The following is a 26,250-nucleotide window of genomic DNA, read 5'->3' as shown; positions in this document are numbered from 1 at the left end:
TGTTAATTAATCATGTTTTTTCTTGTTCTCACTCGTCCACAACTCTTTTCACAACATACAACCAGCACGCTAAACAAGGTGAGTCTCATATCCTATCATATTCGGCCACGATCCCATTTTTAGCTATCCATTTCATTAACTTAGTTTTTCTTCCTTTTAAGCTTCACCACCCACATTGAGCTGAGACAACCTTAAAAATCAACCTCTCAACGTCAGGTGTCCTGGCCTTAGACAAATATTTGATGGTCTTGCCAACCACATACAACACTGGACCTGGACTTATATATGTCTCCATTGAACAACAATAGAAGAATGGACAATTTTACTGCATCGTTTTATTATCATGTGAAAACTTTTATTCTCATTCATTCAGACCAATTTTATTGTACAATACTCACCTGCCTCATTAGACTATAACGCCTCTATGTGTTATATTATATCACCATATTTTACACATCACTCTTCTAGCTTTTAATGAGAAAACAGCCTATCATTTGTATTTTGCAATGTATGTATTATTTATACAACTTTTATGACATGTACTCTGCCCACTTTGTGATTTCTAGCTGATGATGACACCATTAAGCGTCGAAACCGGTACTAGTAATAATAAATAATATGTTGTGAACACCTTGTACAACACATTTTGTATTGAATAGGTTGAACCTGCTTTAATTCTAATTGTGAATCATCAGCATTGCTATCTTCTGCTCAGTGTTCTTCACCTCTCACATCTAATTCTGCGGAAGCAATTGCCTGACATGTCGTCTTCTGTCTGTTTCGCGTCAGTAATGATGCCCTCATCATTGTTCATCCATTCCTGAAATTCATCTTACGTTAAGCCTGTTGGACAAAGTTCAACATTCTCCTCTACTTCTGGTGACTCTCTTAAAAATCCCCCATGCCGGAGAAAAAAACTTTTCGCAACCTCTTCTGTGCATTTTTCGCTCGGCGCACATATTGAACCCTCTGGCCCTGCACTTCAGAGTGACTCTCATCAGAGAAAAGAACTTTCTTCCAGTGTTCCATTGTTCAATCCTTATGACTATGTGCCCATAAGAAATGTTTCCTGCAAATTCCTGTTGTTGTAACGTGTTTCTTTACAGGTTTGCGGTCTTTCCTTCCAGCTGCCAGAAGTCTACAACAATTATTAGAAACATGCAGATTAACTCCCCTTTCCTCCAGTTTACATGTCAAGTCCACAGCAGTGAGTCTGGGGTTTGATTTGCTGCTTATAATGAGAAAATTTCATTTTTGTTTTCCTCCCACAGTTTCCCCTTTTTCACTGATAAAATTTAGACGGTCTGTGCCGCTGAATAATTCTGTTAGTAGCTAACTCTCTTTGCGTCATAGAAGTGTTCTGAGGTAATGCTACAATTGCACTATGCTTCCTGGGAGTCATATCCATTGAAAGCATAGCTAAGGTATTACTAATTCCACAAGGAAACTTCAAAATTACTCAAAAGTGACACATGTCAAAATAAATTCCCCTTTAATCTGAAACAATCATCGCACAGATTAATTACTAATGAATAACAGTGCAAAGAATGCATGGAGAGCTTGGGATCTTACAATAAACAGTGTGTAGTGCACTGTTCCCAAACTTTGGAAAATATGGAAAGAAAAAAAGGCCATATTCTGATTAATTTGTGCAGTGCTGTAGGTTACTTTCAGTACCTATTTTGCCAGTATTATTTACTCCTGTACCTGGTCATTTTTCCTTACATACTGTTGACCAAATTTTTCTGCCTTTTTGTAAGTCCTCATATGTACACTTCCCTTGTTCATTAATGATCCCTGGAATGTACTTCCTGGAACCTGTTTCTGCCGTAAAGTACGTGTACAGTTAGTAGTCAAAGGAGTATTTAGTTATCACATTTCAAAATAATTGTTTTGTTTTTTCCTATGCATAATCTGATGAAATGAATATAATTAAACATATTTACTTAGTGCAAGGTGGTATACAGAAATCACCTAATGCACTGAATAGTACTAGACATTAGACACAATAAAACTGGCAAAAGTTTAAATCTGTGTAGATATGCACCCCTTCACAAGTTGTAACTGAGAGCCATGCAAACAGCTGCTATATTGTAACTTCAGTCAGAGCGAATACTGTGCTCCTTTACCTGCCTGAGCTAGAGCACTGTTTATTGAGCTGGCCTTTGATATATCACTTCAGTTTATCTATAGAGCTCATCTTGTTTTATCAACACCACATCTACAATATTTTTCTCTCTAGTTGGTTCCATCACTTTCTGATTCAGTTATCCTTCCCTGATGAACTTACCTATTTCTTCTTTTAAGGAAGACGTTCCTTGGTTGGGCTAGTCTGTAGTGTTCTCCGCCTCCTTGGGCGCTGTGTTATAGGCATTCCAATGAGATGATATTCCGATGTCAAGAAACTCATGATAATAATAGTTCTTGTACTTTGCATCTTTGATGTCTTCGTTCAAACCTGTAAATATTAATTGATCAATTGTTGTCTTGGTTTCATCGACTTGTTGTCACATGCAGCTTTGTGAGCAGCAGCCTTTTCTTTCGTAGAGCTTTCTTTGACTGTGATAATGGTTAGCAGTGTTATTTGTGTTATGACACCAGTGTCTTTCTATTTGATATGCCACCATTTGATTCTTACTGGCCCTGTTTGTGCTGTGTGTTTGGTTTTCAGTAGGTTACAATGCACAGTAATTTGCAGATAATTGGTTGGTAATGAATCACAAGTCTTTTGTTACCTACAATTTTTGCATCTAGCACATCTTTGAGGTCTTGATGCCTCACAAGAATGCAATTAGTTTATTTTGCCTTTGTGCCCATAATTCATGTTAATTTGGAGCAGTCCACAGGAAATAGATTCTCACAAAATACAGGAGATGCTAGTTTGCTTGGAAAAATCCCTTGTAATTGTTTCTACTGCAGAGATATTTATTTTAAAACCTCAAAAATAAAAATAAAAATAATTTTGTTCCCTATTATGTATCTGACTTGGCATGTAGGTCTTGTTATGTGTGATTCTAGCTTTAGCCAGAAAATTTGTGTCCATAACCTGTTTAAGCTTCACTTTTCTATTAATTTGTTTGAAATTTTATTTTCTATATGATGGTGTATTCAATATTTTGTTTATATTTTGCACACAGGAGAAGTAGTGGAGAAATCAGACACAATATTTTTGGCTATGAAACCTCATTACCTGGATGCTGCATTGGAAGATGTCAGAAAGACATTGAGTAAACCACTGTCTGGAAAGTTGTTTGTGTCAATCTTGGCTGGAGTGAAACTAAGTGTTTTACAAGATGTAGGTACTTATTTGTTGTATTTGAAAGTTATTGGAATAATTTTAAAACTAAATATCGTACCACTAACATGATATATCTGTTTGGTGTGTAGAAAGTGAATGCTGTTGTATCCAATGCTCGAGTAGTGAGAGTTATGCCCAACACTCCTGTTATGGTTGGTTCCGGATGCTCAGGTAGGTAATCTGTCTTTTAAAATATGAAATTTCTTACCAGGATAATAAAGTTTCTTCGTAGATGAGATCATTGTGGTAGTGTATAAGTAGCCTGCTCTACTTATCTCTGTGCAATTGTTTTGGGACAGAATAGAAATTCTGTAGGGCTGGGATTCGTATGTAATTTATTACATATTCTATTCCTTCCAACCTCTCCACCTATAAATTAGAAATCTTTACAAATCATGTTATTACCATCGATATACTGAAATATAATATTGATTATTATTACATATTACACATTATTGCTACATATTTAACTTGACAGAGCTATACAACTTCCTGTTTCTCAAAAGGTATCATGGTTGGGACAGAATAATATTCAGTTCAAAAGGCCTTTGGAAACTGCATTCCTTCTTTCTCTTCTACAGATCTGCCCTACCAGTAAGTGAGAGATGAGAAACTGTAGATTTTTATCTAATATTCAATGGAACTTAAAATTACTGTTCCCTAATCCTTTGTACAAGGCAAGCCTTTTAACCAGTTTTACCCCTTCCACTTCTCTTTCTTGAAACTGCAATAGGATTGTCACAGTCATTTCTCTAGTTTCAGTAGCTATAGAGTTAAGTGCAAGTAAGATTGATTCTGAAGATGCACGTTTCTGTTTCTTGCAATGGCTCCTAAGTGTTGGCACATGGGCTGATGACCTTAGAGGTTCATTTGGTTCCTGTTGAATTGGGAATACTCCTTTGTAATACAGCAAGATTTCAATATACCACAAGATATGTCCAACAGTTTTATCAAAATTTAACCTCTGTTGTGGATTTATTGGACATCATGCAAAATAATTCCCTCTGCGCCAATGTTGAACTTCATATCTTCTAGAACTTAATAGAAACATTGGACATTGTTTAAAATCCGGCATAACCTAATTTTTAAATGTGCAACTTTAGACTATTCGTTAAATAGAACTTATTTTATTCAATTTTTGAGATAATTGTTGGTCAATATTGTAATTTTATGAGACATATATCAAAAGATTTTATTTGTCACTGATCAACATAACATTGCCACATCTACAACAGTTCATATATTCACCATTTTATATGTATATCATTCCACCACATCCTCATTCTTTCATCTTTCATCTCATCGCATAACTCTGTTTTAGGACTATGGTATATACTTACGTATCTTTGTTTGGCTGATGATGGCCCTTATTGGGCCGAAACTAGTACCTTGTAATAGTATATTGTAATGTTTTTGTAAAGATTGCATGATTGTTAAGTATGAGAAGGTGCATTAAATTTTGTATTTATTTTATGTGAGACCTGATGAAGCCAGAAAGGTATTGTAAACAAGCAAACCCTGAGAGGTATAAGTGAGAAATGGACTAGTTCATTTTTCTGCCATGGTTAAGGGTAAGATATTCAGTCCTAATATAATCCATTTCACCTGTCTACCTCGTGGACTTTTAACGACTTCCCGAGGGAGTGCAAGTGAAAAAAATCTCATTTTGACAGCAAATACATTTTTTGTTAAAGATCCATAGTTTGAGCAGTGGTACAGAAACCAGTTGCCCAAAAGCCCCTCACCTCAAGAACCAGTTCTGATAAGGTTGGGTACTTGGCTAGAGGCTGTAAGTTTTTAAGATGTCAGTTTCAAAGAAGTAAAATCTGCAGTAAATTCATTTTTAAAAGAATCGGCCATTTCTTTCTCCGGGTTGCAAGAATTGTTTGATGTACCGAAACTAGAATGCTCCATTGCAGTTTTTTAAAGCAGTTGTGGTTTTATTGCTAAGAGTATTAAGAAGTTAGAGATTGTTGGATTTTCTGCCCCTATATTTGCTTGATTTCAGTTGCACCGATGTAATAGGTGTTATTGTGACGATGGGATAGGAAAGGACTCTTTAAAAGAGTTTGGAAGGACTTCATGTGCCATTGCAACGCATGCAATGAGACTGGCGTTCGTCACTTTGAACAGTACTATGCTCTTGTAATGTGGTGTCCCATGTATATATCCATAACACAATAGATGTGCATTTCCGACCATTGGTTCCCTATCCCAATATAATCGGTTGTGGACCCACTATCACCTGTTTCAGTTTGACCCAAAAGGTTTGAGACACCCTGTATATTTGTGAATGTAGATAATATTGATAACGGGGTAACATCCAACCTTTATGATTATGAATTGTAGACCCATCAATACAGAAAAATGAAACAAATGTCATATCCGTCCAGCGTATCGAGTTGTGAGCTAGAAGTACTGACTTTAATGTCCTGTCTAAATGTTCTACTTTCCCATTACACTGTGGGTGATAAAGTGTGGTATGTTGTATTTCAACTCCAACATCTAGGCAATTCTTGAACAACTCTTGACTTGAACTGAGCACCTTGATCAGTTATGATCCAAGATGGTATTCAAAATCAAGTAATTCAGTGTTTTCATACGAGGCTTTGGCTTCGTTTCTGCAGTTATATTGGGTAAAGGTACAACTTCCGTCCATGATCTAAATCGATCAGTGCAGGTTAGGCAGTAAAATATGCCATTTGAAGAAGGTAAGAGGTCCAATTACATCAATGTGCGTTACTCAAATTTGCTCATCTGATTCTTCATACTTTCCCAATGGGGCTTTTGTGTTGCAAGTAATTTTATTTCTCTGACAGTAGACGCATGATCTTGTCCATCGTTGAACATCACAACTAATATCTGGCCATACAAATTTAGAGGTCATGGGCTGCACTGTACCTTTTACTCCTAGATAGGCTAAATTATATATTTGCTGAAAAAGTTTATAGTGGTGCGATTTAGGAATGAAAGTTCTGATTTGTGTGATACAGGTATCACACCAAATTGTCTTGCCTGTAGGAAGAGTACATACTTTAGAATGCAAGGACTTGCTTTCATTTTGGAGCTGTTTCTAACCTTCATCTTCAACTTGATCTTCAGCAACTGTTTCATAATTAATTGCTGCAATTACTTTAATTCCTGACATTGTAACGGCAACAACGTTATCCTATCCACTGATATGATGAATGTCTGTAGTGAATTGGGAAATGTTCTGTAGTTGTCGTTGCTGTCTTGGAGATGCCTTTTCAACTTATGTTCGAGAGTAAATGTAGAGCATATTCTAGTTGGGATTTTCTTTTTCTTTTCTTCTTTGCGAGTGTAAAGTGGAAAGTCATATTTTTAAGTGTTTACTTTTTTCTTATTCATAGTGTCTGTCATCCGGTGTAAGGCCAATTTCTTTCAAATCCTCCTTAATTTGTTTTATCCATCTTCATCCACTTGTAGTATTTTTTGAAACAAGATTGTACTGCTTTAGCTGTTTCAGAAGTCGTGAATCTGGCATTCTCAGTATGTGGCCAAAGTACCCTCGTCTTGCCTTGCACATGGTATCAGTAATGGGTTTTAATTTCTGATATACAACGCTGTTAGGTACTATTCACTATTGCCCATCTTTTTGATAGCTTTTATTGTTACAAGTTCTTCCAATTCATCTTTCGATCTTCTGTAATCTGTCAGTTTTGGATTGTTCGTTTAGATGGAATAACGTTTTTGCGGCATATGTGGCTTCTGGCTTTATGACTGTATTGTAATGTTTGGTTTTTGCATTAATGGATAAGCATTTAATTTTGTAAAATTCCCATGTTCATTTATGTGCCTTAGGTAACTTGTTTGCCCTTATCTGAATTGAAGGTTCTTCATTTAAATTATTTGTTATTAACTCGCCTAGATATTTGAATTGTGTTACAATTTTAATTTTAGTACCGTTAATATGTATTTCTTTTACTGGTGTTGGTTTTGGAGCATAATTTCTGTTTTCTCAAATGATATTTTAAGGTCAATTTTATTTGCAATGGTGTGAAGCTCTGATATTTGAGTTTTTGCTTCATCTAAATCTTTGGCTAGTAATACCATGTCATCTGCAAAACCAAGGCAGTTTTTTTGGATTTTCATACCTATTTTAATATTTGGAGGGCATTTTCTTAACCATTCTCACATTACCATTTCTAGTGTACAATTAAATAGTAATGGTGATAAGCAGGGCCTGGATTTTTATGACCTAAAAATGTTTAAGAAATGACCTATAAAATGACGGCAATATCCCATAAAATGCCCCGAAAACTTTAAAAAAATTTGAATGAAACTGACATAATTTTATCACACACAAAAATGCAAACATACTACATCATTCTATGTTGAAACGATTTTAACAGGTACCTACATACATACATACATACATACATACATACATACGTACGTACTTTCATTCTTAATCTGCTTACTCTCCAGGGTCGGCTTTCCCTCGGACTCAGCGAGAGATCCCACCTCTGCTGCCTCAAGGGCAGTGTCCTGGAGCTTCAGACATCGGGTTGAGGGTCAACTGGGGAGGATGACCAGTACCTTGCCCAGGCGACTTCACCTGCTATACTGAACAGGGACCTTGCGGGGGGATGGGAAGATTGGAAGGGATAGACAAGGAAGAGGAAAGGAAGCGACCGTGGCCTTAAGTTAGGTACCATCCCGGCATTTGCCTGGAGGAGAAGTGAGAAACCAGGGAAAACCACTTCCATGATGGCTGAGGTGGGAATCGAACCCACCTCTACACGGTTGACCTCCCGAGGCTGAGTGGACACCGTTCCAGCCCTCGTACCACTTTTCAAATTTCGTGGCAGAGCCGGGAATCAAACCGGGCCTCCGGGGGTGGCAGCTAATCACACTAACCACTACACCACACAGACAGACCATACATACATACATCATTATTATAGACCGTTATGCCTTTCAGCGTTCATTCTGCAAGCCACTGTGAATTTACTAAATGTCGCCACAATCCTCTGTTTGCAACTAGACCTGTGGCCTCATTTAGTTCTATACTTCTTATCTTTAAATCATTAGAAACTGGGTCTAACCATCATCATCTTGGTCTCCCTCTACTTCTCTTACCCTCCATAACATAGTCCATTATTCTCCTAGGTAACCTGTCCTCCTCCCTTCGCCTCCAATGACCCCACCACTGAAGCCGGTTTATGCGTACAGCTTGCTCCATTGAATTCATTCCTAACTTAGCCTGTATCTCGTCATTCAGAGTACCCTCCTGCCCTTGTTCCCACTTGCTTCTACCAGCAATAATTCTTGCTAATTTCATGTCTGCTGGGGCTGTACCTTAATTAAGGCCACGGCCGCTTCCTTCCCACTCCTAGCCATTTCCTGATTTCCTGTCCCATCGTCGCCGTAAGACCTATCTGTGTCGGTGCACCGTAAAACAACTAGCAAAAAAAAAAAAAAAAAAAAAAATCATGTCTGTTACTTCTAACTTATGAATAAGATATTCTGCGTCCACCCAGTTTTCGCTCCCGTAAATCAAAGTTGGCCTGAAAACAGACCGATGTAAAGATGGTTTCATCCGGGAGCTGACTCTCTTCTTGCAGAATACTGGTGATCGCAACTGCGAGCTCACTGTATTAGCTTTACTGCAGCTTGAATCAATCTCACTATATTACCATCGTGGGAGAACATACATCCTAAGTACTTGAAATTATCAACTCAGTTTTGTATCACCGATCTGACATTCAATTCTCTTGAATTTCTTACCTTCTAGTATCAGTTTAGTCTTTGAAAGGCTAATTTTCGTACCATACTCATTGCACTTATTTTCAAGTTCCACGATATTAGACTGCAGGCTTTCGGCACAATCTGCCATTAAGACCAAATCGTCAGCATAGGCCAGACTGCTTACTACATTTCCACCTAACTGAATACCTCCCTGTCACTTTATACCTTTCAGCAGATGATCCATGTAAACTACGAACAACAAAGGTGAAAGATTACAGCCTTGTCTAACCCCTTTAAGTACCCTGAACCAAGAACTCGTTCTACCATCAATTCTCACTGCAGTCCAATTGTCAACATAAATGCCTTTGATTGATTTTAATAATCTACCCTTAGAGAGCCTCTGTAGCTCAGACGGCAGCGCGTCGGCCTCTCACCGCTGGATACCGTGGTTCAAATCCTGGTCACTCCATGTGAGATTTGTGCTGGACAAAGCAGAGGTGGGACAGGTTTTTCCCTGTCATCTTTCATTCCAGCAACACTCTCCATTCTCATTTCATAGCATCTACTAGTCATTAATAAATCACTTTGGGAGTGGCGACCCCATCGTACTAATAGCCTATATCTGCTTCATTCATTACATCCCTGACCCAGTCATTAACTGGAAAACAGGTTGTAGGTTTTCATTTTCAATCTACCCTTAATCCCATAGTCCCCTAGTATGGCGAACATCTTTTTTCTCGGTACCCTGTCATATGCTTTCTCTAGATTTACGAAGCATAAACACATCTGCCTATTCCTCTCGTAGCATTTTTCAATTACCAGGCATAATTTGAAAATCTGATCCTGACAGCCCCTCTGTTGTCTGAAACCACACTGGTTTTCATCCAACTTCCTCTCAACCACTGATCACACCCTCCCTTCTAAGATGCCGGTGAGTGCTTTGCCTGGTATACTAATCAGTGCGATACCTTGATAGTTGTTGCAATCCTTCCTGTTCCCTTGCTTATAGATACATGCAATTACTGCTTTTGTCCAATCTGAAGGTACCTTACCAACACTCCATGCTAATTTTATCACTCTATAAAGGCATTTCATCCCTACCTTCCCATTACACTTCACCATTTCAGGTCTAATTTCATCTATTCCTGCTGGTTTATGACAACAGAGTTTTCTTTCCTCTTCCTCAAGCATAATTTCACAATTATCATTTTCCTCCTCCCCATGAGCTTGGTTGTTCACAACACCACCAGGAATATTTCCTTTTACATTGAGCAGATTTTCAAAATATTCCCTCCTGTCCAGTGATTCCGTAGGACCTATTATGAATTCACCTGAATTACTCAAAACACTGTTCATTTCCTTTTTCTCTCCCTTCCTAAGATTCTTTATTACTGTCCAGAAAGGTTTCTCTGCTGCTTGACCTAGCCTTTCCAGGTTATTACCAAAATCTTCCCATGACTTCTTTTTGAATTCAACAACTATTTTTTTTCGTCTTTTTCTTTCATCTATGTCAATTCCCTGTTTGCATCAGCCCTTGTTTGGAGCCATTTCTGATAGCCTTCTTTTCATGTTTACAGCTGCTCTTACTTCATCATTCCACCAAGATGTTCGTTTTTTCCCATCTTTACCCACATATGTTCCAAGGCATTCCCTTGCTGTTTCAACTACAGCATCCCTGTATGCCACCCATTCTCTTTCTATATTCTGAACCTGTTTATTGTCCAATGTTTGGAACTTTTCAATAATCCTCTCCATGTACTTCTAATTTCCTTGTCCTGGAGATTTTCTATCCTTATTCGTTTGCAGATAGATTTCACTTTCTCTATTCTAGGCCTAGAAATACTTAGTTCACTACAGATCAGTTAGTGATCTGTATCATCGAAAAATCCCAGGAAAACCCGTACATTCCTAACAGATTTCCTGAATTCCAAGTCAGTTAAGATATAGTCTGCTATGGATCTTGTACCCCTACCCTCCCATGTGTAGCGGTGAATAGCCTTATGCTTGAAGAATATATTCGTTATTGCTAAACCCATACTAGTACAGAAGTCCAGCAAACTCTTCCCAGTCCTATTAACTTCCGTATCTTTCCCACATTTACCAATCACCCTTTGGTATCTTTCAGTTCTATTTCTAACTGTCGCATTGAAATTGCCTATTAGCACTATCCTATCCTTGCTGTTGACCCTGAGTATGATGTTACTCAATGCTTCATTAAATTTGTCAAATTCATCCTCAATTGCACACTCACATTGTGAATACACTGAGATAATTCTCATCCTAATTCCTCCAACTGCCAAATCTAACCACATCATTCGCTCATATACGTGCCTAACAGAAGCTATGTTGCGTGCAATAGTATTCCTGATGAACAGCTGTACCCCACACTCTGCCGTTCCTTTTTAATACCCGTCAAGTACACTTTATAGCCGGCCCTGTGGTGTAGGGGTAGCATGCCTGCCTCTTACCCGGAGGCCCCGGGTTCGATTCCTGGCCAGGTCAGGGATTTTTACCTGGACCTGAGGGCTGGTTCGAGGTCCACTCAGCCTACGTGATTAGAATTGAGGAGCTATCTAACGGTGAAATAGCGACCCCGGTCTAGAAAGCCAAGAATAACGGCCGAGAGGATTAGTCATGCTGACCATACGACACCTCGTAATCTGCAGGCCTTCGGGCTGAGCAGCGGTCACTTGGGAGGCCAAGGCCCTCCAAGGGCTGTAGTGCCATGGGGTTTGGTTTAAGTACACTTTATATTCTCCTATCTCTTCCTTATTATCCCCCCTTACCCGAACAGCATTTACTCCCAGCACATCCAGATGCATCCTCTTGCTGACTTAGCCAGTTCTACTTTCTTTCTTCCATAAGCCCTATTAATATTGATAGCTCCCTATCAAATTCCATTTCGTTCGCCAAGTTGTTTCCAAGGAGTTCCTCTCCTGTCAAATGGGAGTAGGACTCTGTTACTCCCATACATCCGAGTCTTGCTTAAAATATTTCTGAGCTCGGTAAATTCGTGAAACAGGTTGCTACCCTATTTACACATATTCCAAGTGAGGATCTCTTCTCTAACGGGTGAGGGACCACTGGTGGATTGTATAGTCCTAGCTGCCTGAGCACAAGGAGGGTCATGACTCAGAATATGTCCGAGATGCCCACTCCCATTCCATAGCAACTGGTATCCCGACTCTTAGGATCACTTACTAGGCCATTAACTAGGACGTGACTACAGTAACCCACACCATGAACCATTAACCAATTCACTGCCAAACTCGTGTATATATACGTATTGAACACCATGCCTTGTCCGCCAAACCCGTATATATACAACTAGCAAGATACCCGTGCTTCGCTACGGTATTATACTGAAACTTATAATTGAATGCTTATCGTTTTATATATAACCCGCCGATATTCGCGATCTGACTCATTTTCTGAGAGATTGCGGCAATGGTCCTCCCATTTTTCAATCTTTTTTCCAGCAGTCGATTTCGTACTTCCTGGGCTAGGTCCAAGTATTCCACCCGGTCAGTCGGGTCCCTAAATCTTAGTCATGTTTTCCTATAAGCATTTTTAATGTGGATCAAATCCTTGAGGAGATCCGGCGTGGTGTCCTCTTGGGTGCCTTGGCGGTACTGAACCGGCGGCCGGACTGCGATCGTTGTCATTACCCGTCCAGGACCCGTTTCCAGCACGGTCCGCACATTTTCACGACGGTCCAGAACATTAGTAGTAGTAGTAGTAGTAGTAGTATGGGTGAAATTAGTTGAATTTAGGTATTATTATTATTATTATTATTATTATTATTGATGTTCTGGACCCCACAGCAAGATGCATGACCTCTACTTGTCGGTAAATTACATCTGCTGCCATTGTCATAGATGACAGTATGACCAGCACCATTGTCGCCCGTAGGCAAGTGCGCAGGACTTCTAACGATACGAATGACATACTTCCGTGTATTATTGACCTTGTTATAGAAGTGAACAATTGCACGGTCAGTCTTATACCTATCATTTATTTCAATTGTGTTTAAATTTTTATTTATATGCCAGAAGAATCTACTGTAATCTAAGAAGGTTCTCCAAAGGAAAATATGGCTCTTGAAAACGAACCCAGGAAAGATTAAAAATGATCGGTTTATGATCAGAATAAGTACATTGAAAATCCACAGGATGTTTCCAGTCGTTCAACCGGGTCAGGAATGGAATGAATAAGCCCCCAGCTAGCGGTGAGGATAGGAATTGTGCCGGCTGCCGAAGCCTGTCGCACTCCTCTGGGGCAATGAGTAATGAATGACAAATGAAATGAAATGATATTGGAGAGTGTTGCTGGAATGAATGATGATGGGGAAAACCGGAGTACCCAGAGAAATACCTGTCCCGCCTCCGCTTTGTCCAGCACAAATCTCACATGGAGTGACCGGGATTTGAACCAGGCAACCCAGCGGTGAGAGACCAGCGCGCTGCCGCCTGACAGACTGAGGCTCTTTATAAGTCAAGTAAATTAGGAACAGTAAAATCAATTGGTCTCACCTCCGTTTTCTCCCCACTGAGGTTAAGTTGATTTACCCCGCACCCGCAAGAAAAAAGAAGGCGTGTTTCTTTATGTTTAAAGGAGATTCCAAATACCAATGTTCACGTGTGTTACTTTCAGTTTTGAGATGTAAGTATTCCCATAAAAATAATTCACTTTTTTCACTTACTTTCACACTCCCTCCTCCGATAGTGAATTTTCCGGCAAAAAATATTTCTTTAATAGTAAAAAATCTTCTAAATACCTATTATCTTCAGTTTTTGATGTATGTGTCCTCATGAAACGAATTCAACTCCTTTTCACACCCGCCCCCAAAGATGATTCCCCCCCAAATGCGTCGTTTTATTTTTAAAGAAGGTCTAAATACCAATTTTCAAGTCTGTAAAAACTTTAGTTTTTATTAGATGTTAGTATCCTCATACAATTAATTCATTTAATTTTTCAATTTTTCACCCCCCCCCCCCCCCCCCGACCCTTCATTGGATTTTCCGAGAATACCTGTTTCTTTGCATTAACAGGAGATTCCAAATATCAGTTTTTACATGTGTAACATTTTACGTTTCTGTAGATATAGTCTTTTTAAAAATTCACCCCAATTTGTCACTCCTGTTTAACCCCCATTAATTAGATTTTCCAAAAACAACAATAATAAATGTTTCTATATTTTTAAAGAAGATTCAATATACTAACTATTTGGTCTGTAATATCTTCAGTTTCTGAGATATACGTATCCTCATTAAAGACATTCAACCTCTTATTCATACTTTTCACACACCCCTCCCCATATTGGGATTTATAGAAAACAAAAAAATACTTGTTCTTTTATTTTGAAAAGAGATTCTAAATATCAATTTTTTACATCTGCAAACTTTTGAAGTTTTGAGATATAGATACACTAATTTTTAAAATACACCCCCCCCTCCCCTTTCACTCCCCACTATTTGTATTTTCTAAAAACAAAAAATACACGTTTCTTTATTTATAAAGGAGATCCCAAATACCGATCTTCAGGTCTGTAACATCTTCAGTATCCTTAAGTATCCTTATTAAAGGCATTCAACCATTTTTCACCCCTCCTATTGGGATTTTCCAAAAACAAAAAAATACGTGTTTCTTCATTTTGAAAGTAGATTCTAAGTACCAATTTTTACATCTGTAAAGTTTGAAAGTTTTGAGATATAGATACACTCATTTTAAAAATTCACCCCTTTTCACCCCCCCCCCCATTAATTGGATTTTCCAAAAACAAAAACTTTGTGTTTCTTAATTTTTAAAAGAGATCAAAAGTACCAATTTTCTGGTCTCTAATATCTTCAGTTTCTGAGATATAAGTACCAGTATCCTGATTAAAGGCATTCAACCTTTTTTTCACCCTTTTTTACCCCCCCATTGGGATTTTCTGAAAACAGAAAAATACGTGTTTCCTTATTTTTAAAGAAGATTCTAAATACCAATTTTTACATCTGTAAACTTTTTAAAGTTTTGAGATATAGATACACTCATTTTAAAATTTCACCCCCCTTTTCACCCCCTAAGCGATGGAATATCCAAAAATCCTCTCTTAGTGAGCACCTACATCTTAATATGAATGTATCCCCAAAATTTCATTTCTTTATGTCCAGTAGTTTTGGCTCGGCGATGATGAATCTGTCAGTCAGTCAGTCAGTCAGTCAGTCAGGACAAGTTATTTTATATATACAGATTTGGTGCAGTGTGTACTTCACCGACCTCATAAATGAATGGGGTATAGTGTCATGTTTTGAGATTCCGTGGAAATGCTCAAAGAAGTTCTGTATGGCAGATATACCACTCCATTTCGCATGTTTTGAAAGCAATCTGGTGTTATTTCAGTTTCGTTGGAATGGAACATCTTTCCCACTAACGTTTATCCATCATGGCATCTTGAAGTATACATTCATCTCTTGTCGACAAAGAAATTGAATGTTTCCTCATAAATAATGATTCTGGAGAGCTATATTTTGATATGAAGATGGAGAATATCTAGGTGGCGATATTGAACTACAAGGAAGTGCGAGACAAAGTAGTAATGATGAAACTCGTGTGGAATTGTCACCCCTTCCTCAGATAAATTCTTTTTTCCCCAAATGTAAATGATTTTGATAATAACAGTTCTTGGATCAACAATTCTATATTATATTTCAGTAATAGTATCACTGAGCGGAGTAGCTGTGCGTGTTAAAACGCTACTGCTATGGAACCGAGCTCTTAATTCAGAAGGCAAGTGGGTTCGAACCCCACCGTCAGCTGTCCTGAGAATTTTTTATTTTGTGGTTTCACTTTTGCACTTCCAAGCAAATGCCGGGACAGTTCCACAGCCGATTCCTTCCACTTCCTTATCCAGTTTCATTCACCATCATTAATTTTATATTCATTATCTTGTCAACTGAGGTTTGCATCAGGAAGGGCATCCGGCTATAAAATATAATCTCACTTCATCCCCGACCCCGTATTGGGCTGTGGGGCCAAGGGGACGATATGTATTCCATTAATAGTATCAGTATAAATTGATCTGTAAAAATGCTTCTTCCTTTTAAAAAAAAATGGCTCAAGAGGGTTCCGCTGGTCATCAAAACTTGGCAGTGAAAAGGTTAATAGGTACCTAATACAATTTAATTATTGTTTGACAAATACGAATTATTTGTACACAAATATTGGTTATTATTTCAGTCTATTGTTTGTCACTCCAAGTTCGGTGTTCTTTTCTTCAAGGAAAATAACACTTCATGGTTTGTGGAACTTTAAGGCTGCAACATCTGCAGAATAAAAAAGAGATAATTTTGCCGTTACGTACTCAAATTCTTTATCGGATAAGAGGTAATAAAAATAAAAAAAGGCTTTTAAAATTCATGACAGGCTAAATAGGTTTACCTCACTCCACGTCACAGTATATGTCTGTGACCATTCGTAGATTCCCACAGAAAAAAGAACGACAATTGTCAACCAGCACGTTTTTGTACTTTGAAAAGCTCCTTTCAACGTCTACAGCTGCTGTTGGAGTATACTTAAAGTGCACTAATCACTGGATGTAAGTTATTCTTCAATGCCAATAATGCTGAAATCTTCACCCGCCAAAATTCGAGAGATGGAGCACAAAACATTAAAACCCATGTTCTTGTCAAGAACACGTTTCAGTTTGACACTGCCATGCCAGAATCACCACAAATACATTTTAATTCGTCTGTGGCTGTTGTGATTAAATTGATCATTTTTTCTAGAGCCACACCTCTCTCCTAAGACATGTAATAATTGACGACGAACTGAAATTTGCTCATATGCATGCTAGTTTTCCCTCCAATTGCATGTCCGAAAACAGTTCTTGAGCCATCTGAATAGCCTTGGCATTTTGTACATAGAAAGAATCTATTACACACTTCACTGTCTGAAAGTGGTCACAATAGTAAATACAGGCATCGATCCACGTACCCCACAGTGTGATGCAAGACTCCGATGGTAATGGAATGTCAGGTGCTTGGGATCTGGAAAGTTCCCTGCGTGATGGAGCCTTAGTACGAGGATGGTTTGAAAAGTTCTCAGAATCACCGCTAAATGTCAGTGCTAGAGCAACGAGGTTCCCGCGCAATAATCACACATCCTTTGTGAGTGAACATGTGGCGCGTCGGTGCTCTAGCTGCAGGAGTGTGGTAGTGACGACTCTTTGTTGTTGTTCCCGCATAGTGATTTGTGACAATGGAAAAAAACTGAGATTCGAGCAGTGATTAAATACTTTGTAAAGAAAGGTATGAAAGCAAAGGAAATGCATGCCGACTTTCAGAACACACTGGGGGACTCTGCTCCTTCATTTTCAACTGTTGCCAAGTGGACCAGCGAGTTTAAATTTGGTCGGGAGAGCTTGGATGATGATCCGCGTAGTGGACGGCCAAAAAGTGTTACGACCCCAGAATTTATCGCAAAAGTGCATAAAATGGTCATGGAGGATCGTTGACTGAAAGTGCGGGAGATTGCTGAAGCTGTAGGGATGTCTTCTGATTGGGTATATTATATTTTAACCAAAGAATTGGGTATGAAAAAATTATCCACAAGATGGGTGCCGCGGCTCTTGACATTGGACAATAAATGCACCAGATTGGAAATGTCCGAACAAAGTCTGGCCCGTTTTCAGTGCAATCAACAAGATTTTTTGGGCCGGTTTGTGACTACAGATGAAACTTGGGTCCACTACTATACCCCAGAGACAAAACAGCAGTCAAAGCAGTGGAAACATGCTGATTCACCACCACCAAAGAAAGCAAAGGCAGTGTGTTCGGCCGGAAAGGTCATGGCCTCAGTTTTCTGGGATGCAAAAGGCATTCTGCTGATAGATTATCTTCCTACTGGCCAAACAATTACGGGGCAATACTATGCAAACCTCCTAGACCAACTACAGGAAAAGATACACGAAACAAGGCCTGGTTTGGCAAGGAAAAAGGTCATCTTTCATCAGGACAACACTCCACCGCACACAAGTGTTATTGTCATGGCAAAACTTCATGAACTGGGGTACGAATTGTTGCCACATCCACCTTATTCACCTGATTTTGCACCATTAGACTTTCATCTATTCCCCAAGCTGAAAATTTTCCTCAGTGGACGGAGATTTTCTACAAGGGAAGAACTGACAGCCGAATTGGAGAGGTATTTTGCAGGCCTGGAGGAATCTCATTTTTGAGATGGGATCAAGGCATTGGAACATCGCTGGACCTAATGCATTAGTTATAGGGAGACTATGTTGAAAAATAAAAGCAGTTCCACTGAGGTAAGATACTTAATTCTAGTACATTCCAAGAACTTTTCAAACCACCTACGTAAATACCTGCTTGGTTAGGGACACAAGCTTATCAACTTCAGGGAAATTTGATCTGACTTCGTCGGCCACTCTGTGAAAAGCATGAGCTAGGCAGGTTACATGTACCATTTTTGAGTAAAATGCTTTGATTGCATTGGTAGCAAAGAGCAGAACATCATCATTCCTTACACCTTCAGGCAATAGTAGTCCCATCGATTTATCAAAGAAGCGACGTATTGTAGATTGGTTCACAAATTGCAAAACTTCGCTCGTGAGCAAAAATATTTTTCCAGGCCTATCTACTTCTAATGTACCCACGATAAGAGTGGCAATGTAACGGCCCTCTACATCACTGGTTTCATCGATTGGAACAAATATTTTGTTTCCGCAGACTTCTTCTCTGATATTCCTTATTGTATCATCATAGTATTGGGTTACATAGTTAGAGTAGACTCATGAGAAATTACACGGCCCATATACCTTTCTAAAATACCTCTCAGTTTAATATTGTTCAAATTCCAGAGTGGAATGTTCAAAGAAATCAAAGCTTCACACAAGTCTTTACAAAGCGCACAGGAAGTACCACCATTGGAGGATGATTGTGAGAGTAACAGTTGAGAAACTTTTCACTTGCTTCCATTTTTTTTTTTTTGCTAGGGGCTTTACGTCGCACCGACACAGATAGGTCTTATGGCGACGATGCTTCCATTTTGGACTCCATGTATGTGATTCTCTCGACCGGTTTGTTGCCGAACAGTAAATCTCCTATCTTCTGTCACTTTCACTTCACATATTTTGTTGAAACATTTTCACCATCGGTGGTAAAAATGTCCTCGCCACATTCTGAAATTATTTGTATGAAATGAACAGACCTAAATGGCTTTAACTTTGGCATTTTAAATACACTTGAAAAACAATCGCAGCCGATAACACAAATCCACTTAGCACACATATGGTTGCACTGAGGTACTTAACCAGACTGGCATTATTGGGCCTACTGTTGTGTCTTCCTACCCCTTCGATTTCAACATCACTTCTGGATTAGCTGCAAGCGCAGGTGTGTCTCCTGGAATGTGGATATTCCAAGAAATAAGGTTTGAACAAAGTTGTGAAGATTCTCATGTCTTTGTGTTCATCCTCACTTTCAGTTCCTTTAATATCCAGTACCATATGCAAAAAATGCATCATAAACCATTAAGAATGTGAGAAAATGACTCAAAACATATAAAATATCCTAATAAATTCCATGAAATGGCATAATAATGATGCGAAAAGTGAGAAAATGACCTAAAAATAAAATACTTAGAAAAATTATGAAAAAATTCATAAATATGCATTTTTGTAATATGGAGGGCATGAACAGGATTTGTATATAAGTTAGCAATGTCTGATGAAACATTTAAAAGATGACATGTCATCAGAATCCGGGCCCTGGTGATAAGCCTTCACCCTGCCGTAACCCAGTAGTTACTTTGAATGGGTGGTGATTATTGTTTTAAGAGGAAGTACAACTAGGCAACCATCCTCTGTATAACACTAATCTGAGGGAAAAAAGTGAAGGGATCCGACACTTAAAAAAATGAAGATATCGGCCAAAGTAAGACAAGGGCCACGAAGGGCGTGGAAAGAAAGACTCCCTAGGTCTTGAGAACCTAATACCGTCGGGGTCGGAAAAGAACAAGAGTTGACCAAGAGAGGTTGGATTGGATAAATGAAATTGAGGAGCCTGGCACAAGTAAGTGGAAGCAATGACAGGACTCGGCTAAGGGCTCCGTGGTCGCCAGCCCATGCTCCAAACTTCAGAGCCCCTGGGGCCCCTGTTAGTTGCCCCTTACGACAGGCAGGGGATATCATGGGTGTTATTCTACTGCCCCCCACCCACAGGGGGATTTTGAATGGGTCTGATAATTTGCCTCTGAACTTTACTTTTGATTTCGTCTTTGTAAGAGTTAATTTTATTATATTTACTAATTTAGGATGTAATCCCATGTGTCGTAAATTTTTTAATGAAGATTGCTTGTGAATACAATTGTAGGCCTTTGTGAAGTTGAATGTTATCACCATATCTCTATTTCTTTTTCTGTTGTAATCCATTATCAGTTTGAGGCTCATAATTTGGTCAGGGCAACTCCTCCAAAGCCTGAAACCTGCTTGATATTCTCCTAGTTCATTGGCAAGTTGTAATTTCATTCTATTGAGAATAATTCTAGAGAAAATTTTGTAAGTAATATCCAGGAGTGAAATCCCTTGGTAGTTATTAGGGTCTGTTTTGTCCCCTTTTTTATGATGGCTGTTGTCTAAGGTTCTGAGAATTTTTCTGTAATCCAGATGTTGACTAGTTGTTGATGAAGGGCAATTATTGCTGAACTTCCAGCATATTTCCAAATTTCTTTAAAGGTCTGATCTTCTTCAGGTGCTCTACAATTCTTTGTCATTCAGTGCTGTGTAGACTTCCTTTATTGTAAGATGGTTTATATTTTCTGTTGGGGTTGTTACAGGTGTATTGACATCTAAGTGAAGGAATTCTGTTGGTTCTTCACAATTTAGGAGCATTTTGAAATATTAATCCAGAATTTGTGCATTGTCATGATTGTTGTGGGCTAATTCACCATTTCCATCTTGTAATAATAAGGTTGGCGCTTTCTACTTAGTCAAATGTTTTTTAAAAATTTTGTGATAATTCCGTGAATGTGATATTTGGAATTCTCCTTCAGTTTAGTTCAAAGTTTCTTTAAGATACTGTCTTTTTATTTCTCAAGGTTTTAGTTGTATCTTTGCACTGTTTAACTAAATTTTGAAAAGATGATTCAGATTTTTGGGACTGCTGCAGTAGCTACGCTTTGTGTCTTTTCTCAATCATATTATCACATTCATTATACCACCACTGTTGGCTTTTTTTTTTTTAACGAGGCATTATTGGGGCCAATTCTTCTGCAATTATGCAACTATGTTATCTGTGATTTTAATTTTATCTGTTGCTTTTTGATAATTTTCATTTTTAAATAGCAGTGTAGTATCTATTTTCCTTTTTGGTTTATAGGCTTGTTGTTGTAGTCTCCTTTGGGGAGTTAATTTGATTTTAATTTCAACTACATAATGATCTGAGCCTGTGTCTATTCCTCGAAGAACCCTGACATTATAAATTTCTTTGTGATATATTTTATCCATAAATACATGATCTAATTAGTGTAATCGGGATGTTTCCATGTTTTGAGTTTTTTTAGTTTTCTCTTAAAATATGTAGATTTTTATATTAGGCCATGATTCCTGAAAAGATCAATGAGTTTTTGACCATTTTTGTCTGTTCTCTTCTGAGCAGGCCATTTACCAATTGCATCATGATATCTACGTTCTCTTCGTAGTTGGGCATTAAAATCTCCAGTTAATATTTTAACATGGTATTTAGGAATGTTATTTAGGATATAGTTCCCAATAGTTCTCTATATCTACATGGTCCTTTAAAGAGTTATTCTTATCATTGGTGCTTAAATTTTCTAATAGAAATAAAAATTCCAAGAAGTCCACAACCATGTGCTCTGTAGGCTTCTCGTGTTCCATAAAGTTTTTTTAAATTTTAAGAATTGGTTTCCAAGTGTTCATATTGTTGAAATGCTGAAAGCGCTGAACCAATTGCAGTATCCGACTCATCTGTACACAATAAAAGTGGTGGTTCAGGATCGGGGAAGGTGAGTAGTGCAGTGTTTGCTATGTCTTGTTTACATTTTTGTAACATTTCCTTTGTTTTCTCTGTCCAATGAACTGATCTTTTTCTTGCGCCTTTAAGACGGTTGGGAAAAACTAATTCAGCATCTTTCAATTATGACTGATAGAAGTTGACTTTGCTCAAAAGGATCTGAAGCTCATGGATCTTTTCAGGTAGTTTGTTATCCAATATGGCTTGAACTTTCTCTGGCAAGGGTTTTGAACATTCAGAAGTAATCAAATATCCCAAAAAGCCTAATTCTTCAACTTGGAAAACAGATTTTCACATGTTAATACAACATCCATATGTTGTTAATCTTTTCAAGAGAAATTTCATGTGTTCCTCATGTTCTTTATTTGATAATAATGTCGTTGTAATAAGGAAATACAAATAGCCCACTGCATACTTCATTAATAAATTGTTGGAAAGTAGATGGTGCATTTCTGAGTTCAGAGCTCATTACATTAAATTCATGTAGACCAAAAATAGTTATAATAGAAGTCTGATTTATCCTCTTTTGCTATTGGAATTTGAAAATCGTGTAAACTAAAAATAGGCCGTAAATAAATCAGTTTTTAATAAAATTCTCTTGTTCTTCAAACATTTGTGGAAATCCTCTATTCTAGGCACAGAGTATTGGTCAGGCAGTGTTCTTTAATTTAGTCTTTTATAATCGCTGCCATGACATATGTTACCATCTTTCTTGCTCACCATGTAAAGTGGAATGGCCCATTGTGATTCAGAAGGTCTGATAATACCATTGTCCAATGTGAATTTTTCTTGCGTGGATCTAGAGGGTGAGCTCTACTAAATATGAAAGACCATTTAAATGGGCGCCTAAGTCCTAAATCAAGGTAACATATTTTTTGCCCCAGGAAATTTCGATACATCGGCCCCACTATCGATTAAATTGTGCAAACCCATTTTTCTGTTCTTGACAAATAGTCTGTATTTACTGCAGTTAATTTCATTTTGGGCAGCAGAGCTTGCCGCTATTTCCTGATTTTTTTATTTTTTTATTTTTTATTATCATTTTTTTTAACTGCAGTGCAGTGTACACTTTGCAGGATCACATTTATTTTTGAATCTGAAATGAAAGTAACAATACTTCCCTTTTGGATTGCATATCCTTCTCAAACTATGGTGACTTCAACTGTGATATCTTGGACTTTGGTTTTGAGATCGGAAACGGTGTCCAGTAGATAGCTCTGCAATCTGTTCTTCCAACACTGAAATCTTGTTGATGGTGTTGCTCATTCTCGCTACATCTTATGATTGCTGCTTGACCTTATTGGAACTGCTGCTTGCGGAGTCTAGTAATTTATAGGAACAGATGGGGTCTCTTTTTGATACTGCATTTTCAAGGCTTTACCTGTTAATTTAAATTATAATCTTTTACTTCATGTAATAAATCTTAAGAAATGGAATTACTGAGGGGGATGCCAGTGATCAGTGTTTTAATGTGGGATTGCTTGGATATGATATCAGGAGGTGTTTAACGTAGAGGGAACTTGTTGTTTTCTCTGTGTTTTTATTGGTGGACCCAGTGCAGTCCTTGATGAGGGTTCCTCTGTATATTCCAGATGTATAAGTTGGGTACAGAAATGGAGGGGTTTTCTTGCAAATACCACTGAAGTCACTATTTACACTTTTTTGTTTTTGTGTTAAAACATCTTTTTAGAATGACATGTTTGTGCTCCAGTATAAAACTGTGTAAAAAGCATTTTGTGTAATGGTGCAAAAAATCATTTTGCCACCTGGACATAGACAATATTTGTGTAAAATTTTGGGAGAACTATATCACCATATAAGTTTGCTATATCCGCACAAAACTTTACATGCCTTGTATGGTCAGTTAAACAGATATGATAATGGTGAAACTAACAGAATTAGATTATAGTAGGCCCCATGCATTGCTGCTGTACTAGGCCTGCTTACCTTTCATGGATATTGTGGTTGGTTATGCGTAGTATATGGCATACTTGTAGCACTAGGAGTATCTGTTAATTGAAAGTAACTTTGTACAACATGTCCTAAATTATGCAAATTTGTTATGAGGAAAAGTCAGGACTACAAGCAGGCCACACTCCATGAACTCAATTGAGACTTGATCCAGGTACTCGTATACACAGACGGCTCTCTCTCTCTCTCTCTCTCTCTCTCTCTCTCTCTCTGTGTGTGTCAAGATAAAGTTCTCATTGATGGCAGTTGAAAAAAGACACCACGTGATCCACTAAAATCTCCTCGACATATTAGTGGGCTGTTGGACTACTATTCGTGACAAACACAAGATCCGTGCTCACATCAGGGGTAACCCCAGCCCAGTCTATGCACAGAGCCTCCATTGAATGGTGCCCTTGCAGTACATTCTTCACTCTCCCTTCCAGCTGGTGCCCTCAAACAGAATGTGGATTCATCTGTAAACAGCACTGAGCTCCACTGCTCCATAGTCCTGTTTCGATGGATGTTGGGGAATTGCATCCGAGAGGCATTGTACTCGGGTGTAAGTATAGGTCCTGTGTTGGGCCTCTTGGACTGTAAATCCCCTTCATACAAACTCCTTACTGTCTTTTCTAAGATGTTCCTGTTCCATACTTACCGCTAACTATCCCTGGGTTTCACAGCTGTTGTGTGTCGATCACAAAGAACTTGCATTGTGTGGAAGTGATTATTGAGTTCAGTATTGCTTCTCCTATGGGCAGAAACTGGCTTCCTGGTATAGATATTGTCATTTCTATACCTTTTAACAGTTTTGTACACATTGGAACAAGATGTGCCTATAACGTCTGCTATATAGCGTACACTGTGTCCATCCTCCACTAATTCCACGATCCTTGCTGTGTTTTCAGGAGAAAGAGCCATTATGACCTGACTTAGGAGCGAAACTAACTGTTGTAGACAAGCCGTAATGTCCACAAAAATACATGGCGTGAGAATTCACAGCAGTAAACCTTAAAAGAGCTGTTTGTGGATTTTCTTGTGCAGAGGCAAAAAATGACAATATTGGTGTTCGATTGTCACAATCAATGTTTACATGAATTTCATATGAAGGAATACAGTTAAAAGATTCCGCCTTATTCAGTACAGAAATTCCTGTGATATACAGTCAATCTGAATGGACATGTGGGGCAGAAAAGATTAGGGTTTGAAAGATACCATGGAGGATATGGTTATGGAGCAACGGATGAAGAGGGTGAAGGAATTCTGACAGCTCAGGCTTATGATCTAACCTTGCTCAATACTTTATTGAGAAAACATGTAAAAGTGGTGGGGCAAAATCACAAATAGACTGCAGTTAGCATGGGGAGAAACTATTTTAAATGTCAATAATTGTAATGTTATCCTGGGAGAAAGCCTTGTTTCCCAGCATCTAATAATTTTTGCTGACATCAAGGTAATTGGATGTCCAAGTAGAAAGAGGCAAGTAGAAAGAGACAAAAGGTGCATATAAGAACTTAGTGGTGGAGATTACAGAGGGAACTGCAGAGAAAGTTCTTGGTCAAACAAAGGAAAAGAGTTTCATAAAAAATGAAACTTGGTGGTGGAATGCATAAGTCTAACTTGCAGTTAAAGAGAAGTCCTGTGTCAAAATGTGGCAAATGTCTGAAGATCCTCAGGATCACCTAAAATGGTGCAAGGCCAGTAGAGAATCAAAGAAAGCAATAAGTATGGCCAGAGATGCACGTGAGGTATTGTATGAACAACTAAAAACAAAACAAGGGGAGAGGGAAATCTTATATAGGCAAAATTAAGGGAAAGAACAAAGGATATTTCCCACATTATATTGACAAAGAGGAGGAAATTAAGAGCTGCTGGAAACTGTATTTTCAAGAACTGCTCAATGAAGAGAATTCCACAGTACCCTGTGAAGAACTCCCAGTCAATCTAGTTCTTGTGCACCCAGTATTTTTTGCAGATATGGGAAAAGCTATGGGAAGAATGAAGAATGGTAAGGCCCTGGGTCCAGGTGATCTCCCCATTGAAGCTTGGAAGAGCTAGGACAGAGGAATATATAAAGTGGTTTACAGACCTTTTCAATAAAATCATGTTTAAGGGAAAAATTCTTAAGGTTTGAAGAAAGAGCATTATTATTCCCATATATAAAAACAAAGGGGTTGCACAAGATTGTGCTAATTACCAAGGGATTAAACTACTTTGTCATGCTCTAAAACTATGGGAGAGAATCATCGAAGGGAGACT

At 38.3% G+C, this 26,250-nt stretch overlaps 1 protein-coding gene across 3 annotated transcripts in view; it reads left to right on the top strand.

The window, feature by feature from the left end:
- Positions 1-26,250, top strand: part of P5cr (Pyrroline 5-carboyxlate reductase) — a 127,499-nt gene that overhangs the window by 45,895 nt on the left and 55,354 nt on the right. For all 3 annotated transcript variants that reach the window (XM_067137115.2, XM_067137114.2, XM_067137116.2), the window contains 2 exons: positions 3,138-3,295; positions 3,388-3,469. In XM_067137115.2, the coding sequence (XP_066993216.2) occupies positions 3,138-3,295; positions 3,388-3,469 (240 nt within the window). The remainder of the gene's footprint in view (positions 1-3,137; positions 3,296-3,387; positions 3,470-26,250) is intronic.

Source organism: Anabrus simplex, chromosome 1 (genome assembly GCF_040414725.1).
Source record: "Anabrus simplex isolate iqAnaSimp1 chromosome 1, ASM4041472v1, whole genome shotgun sequence".
Lineage (NCBI taxonomy): Eukaryota > Metazoa > Arthropoda > Insecta > Orthoptera > Tettigoniidae > Anabrus > Anabrus simplex.
The sequence above is the reverse complement of the archived record's forward strand: the minus strand, read 5'-3'. Positions and strand labels throughout refer to the sequence as shown.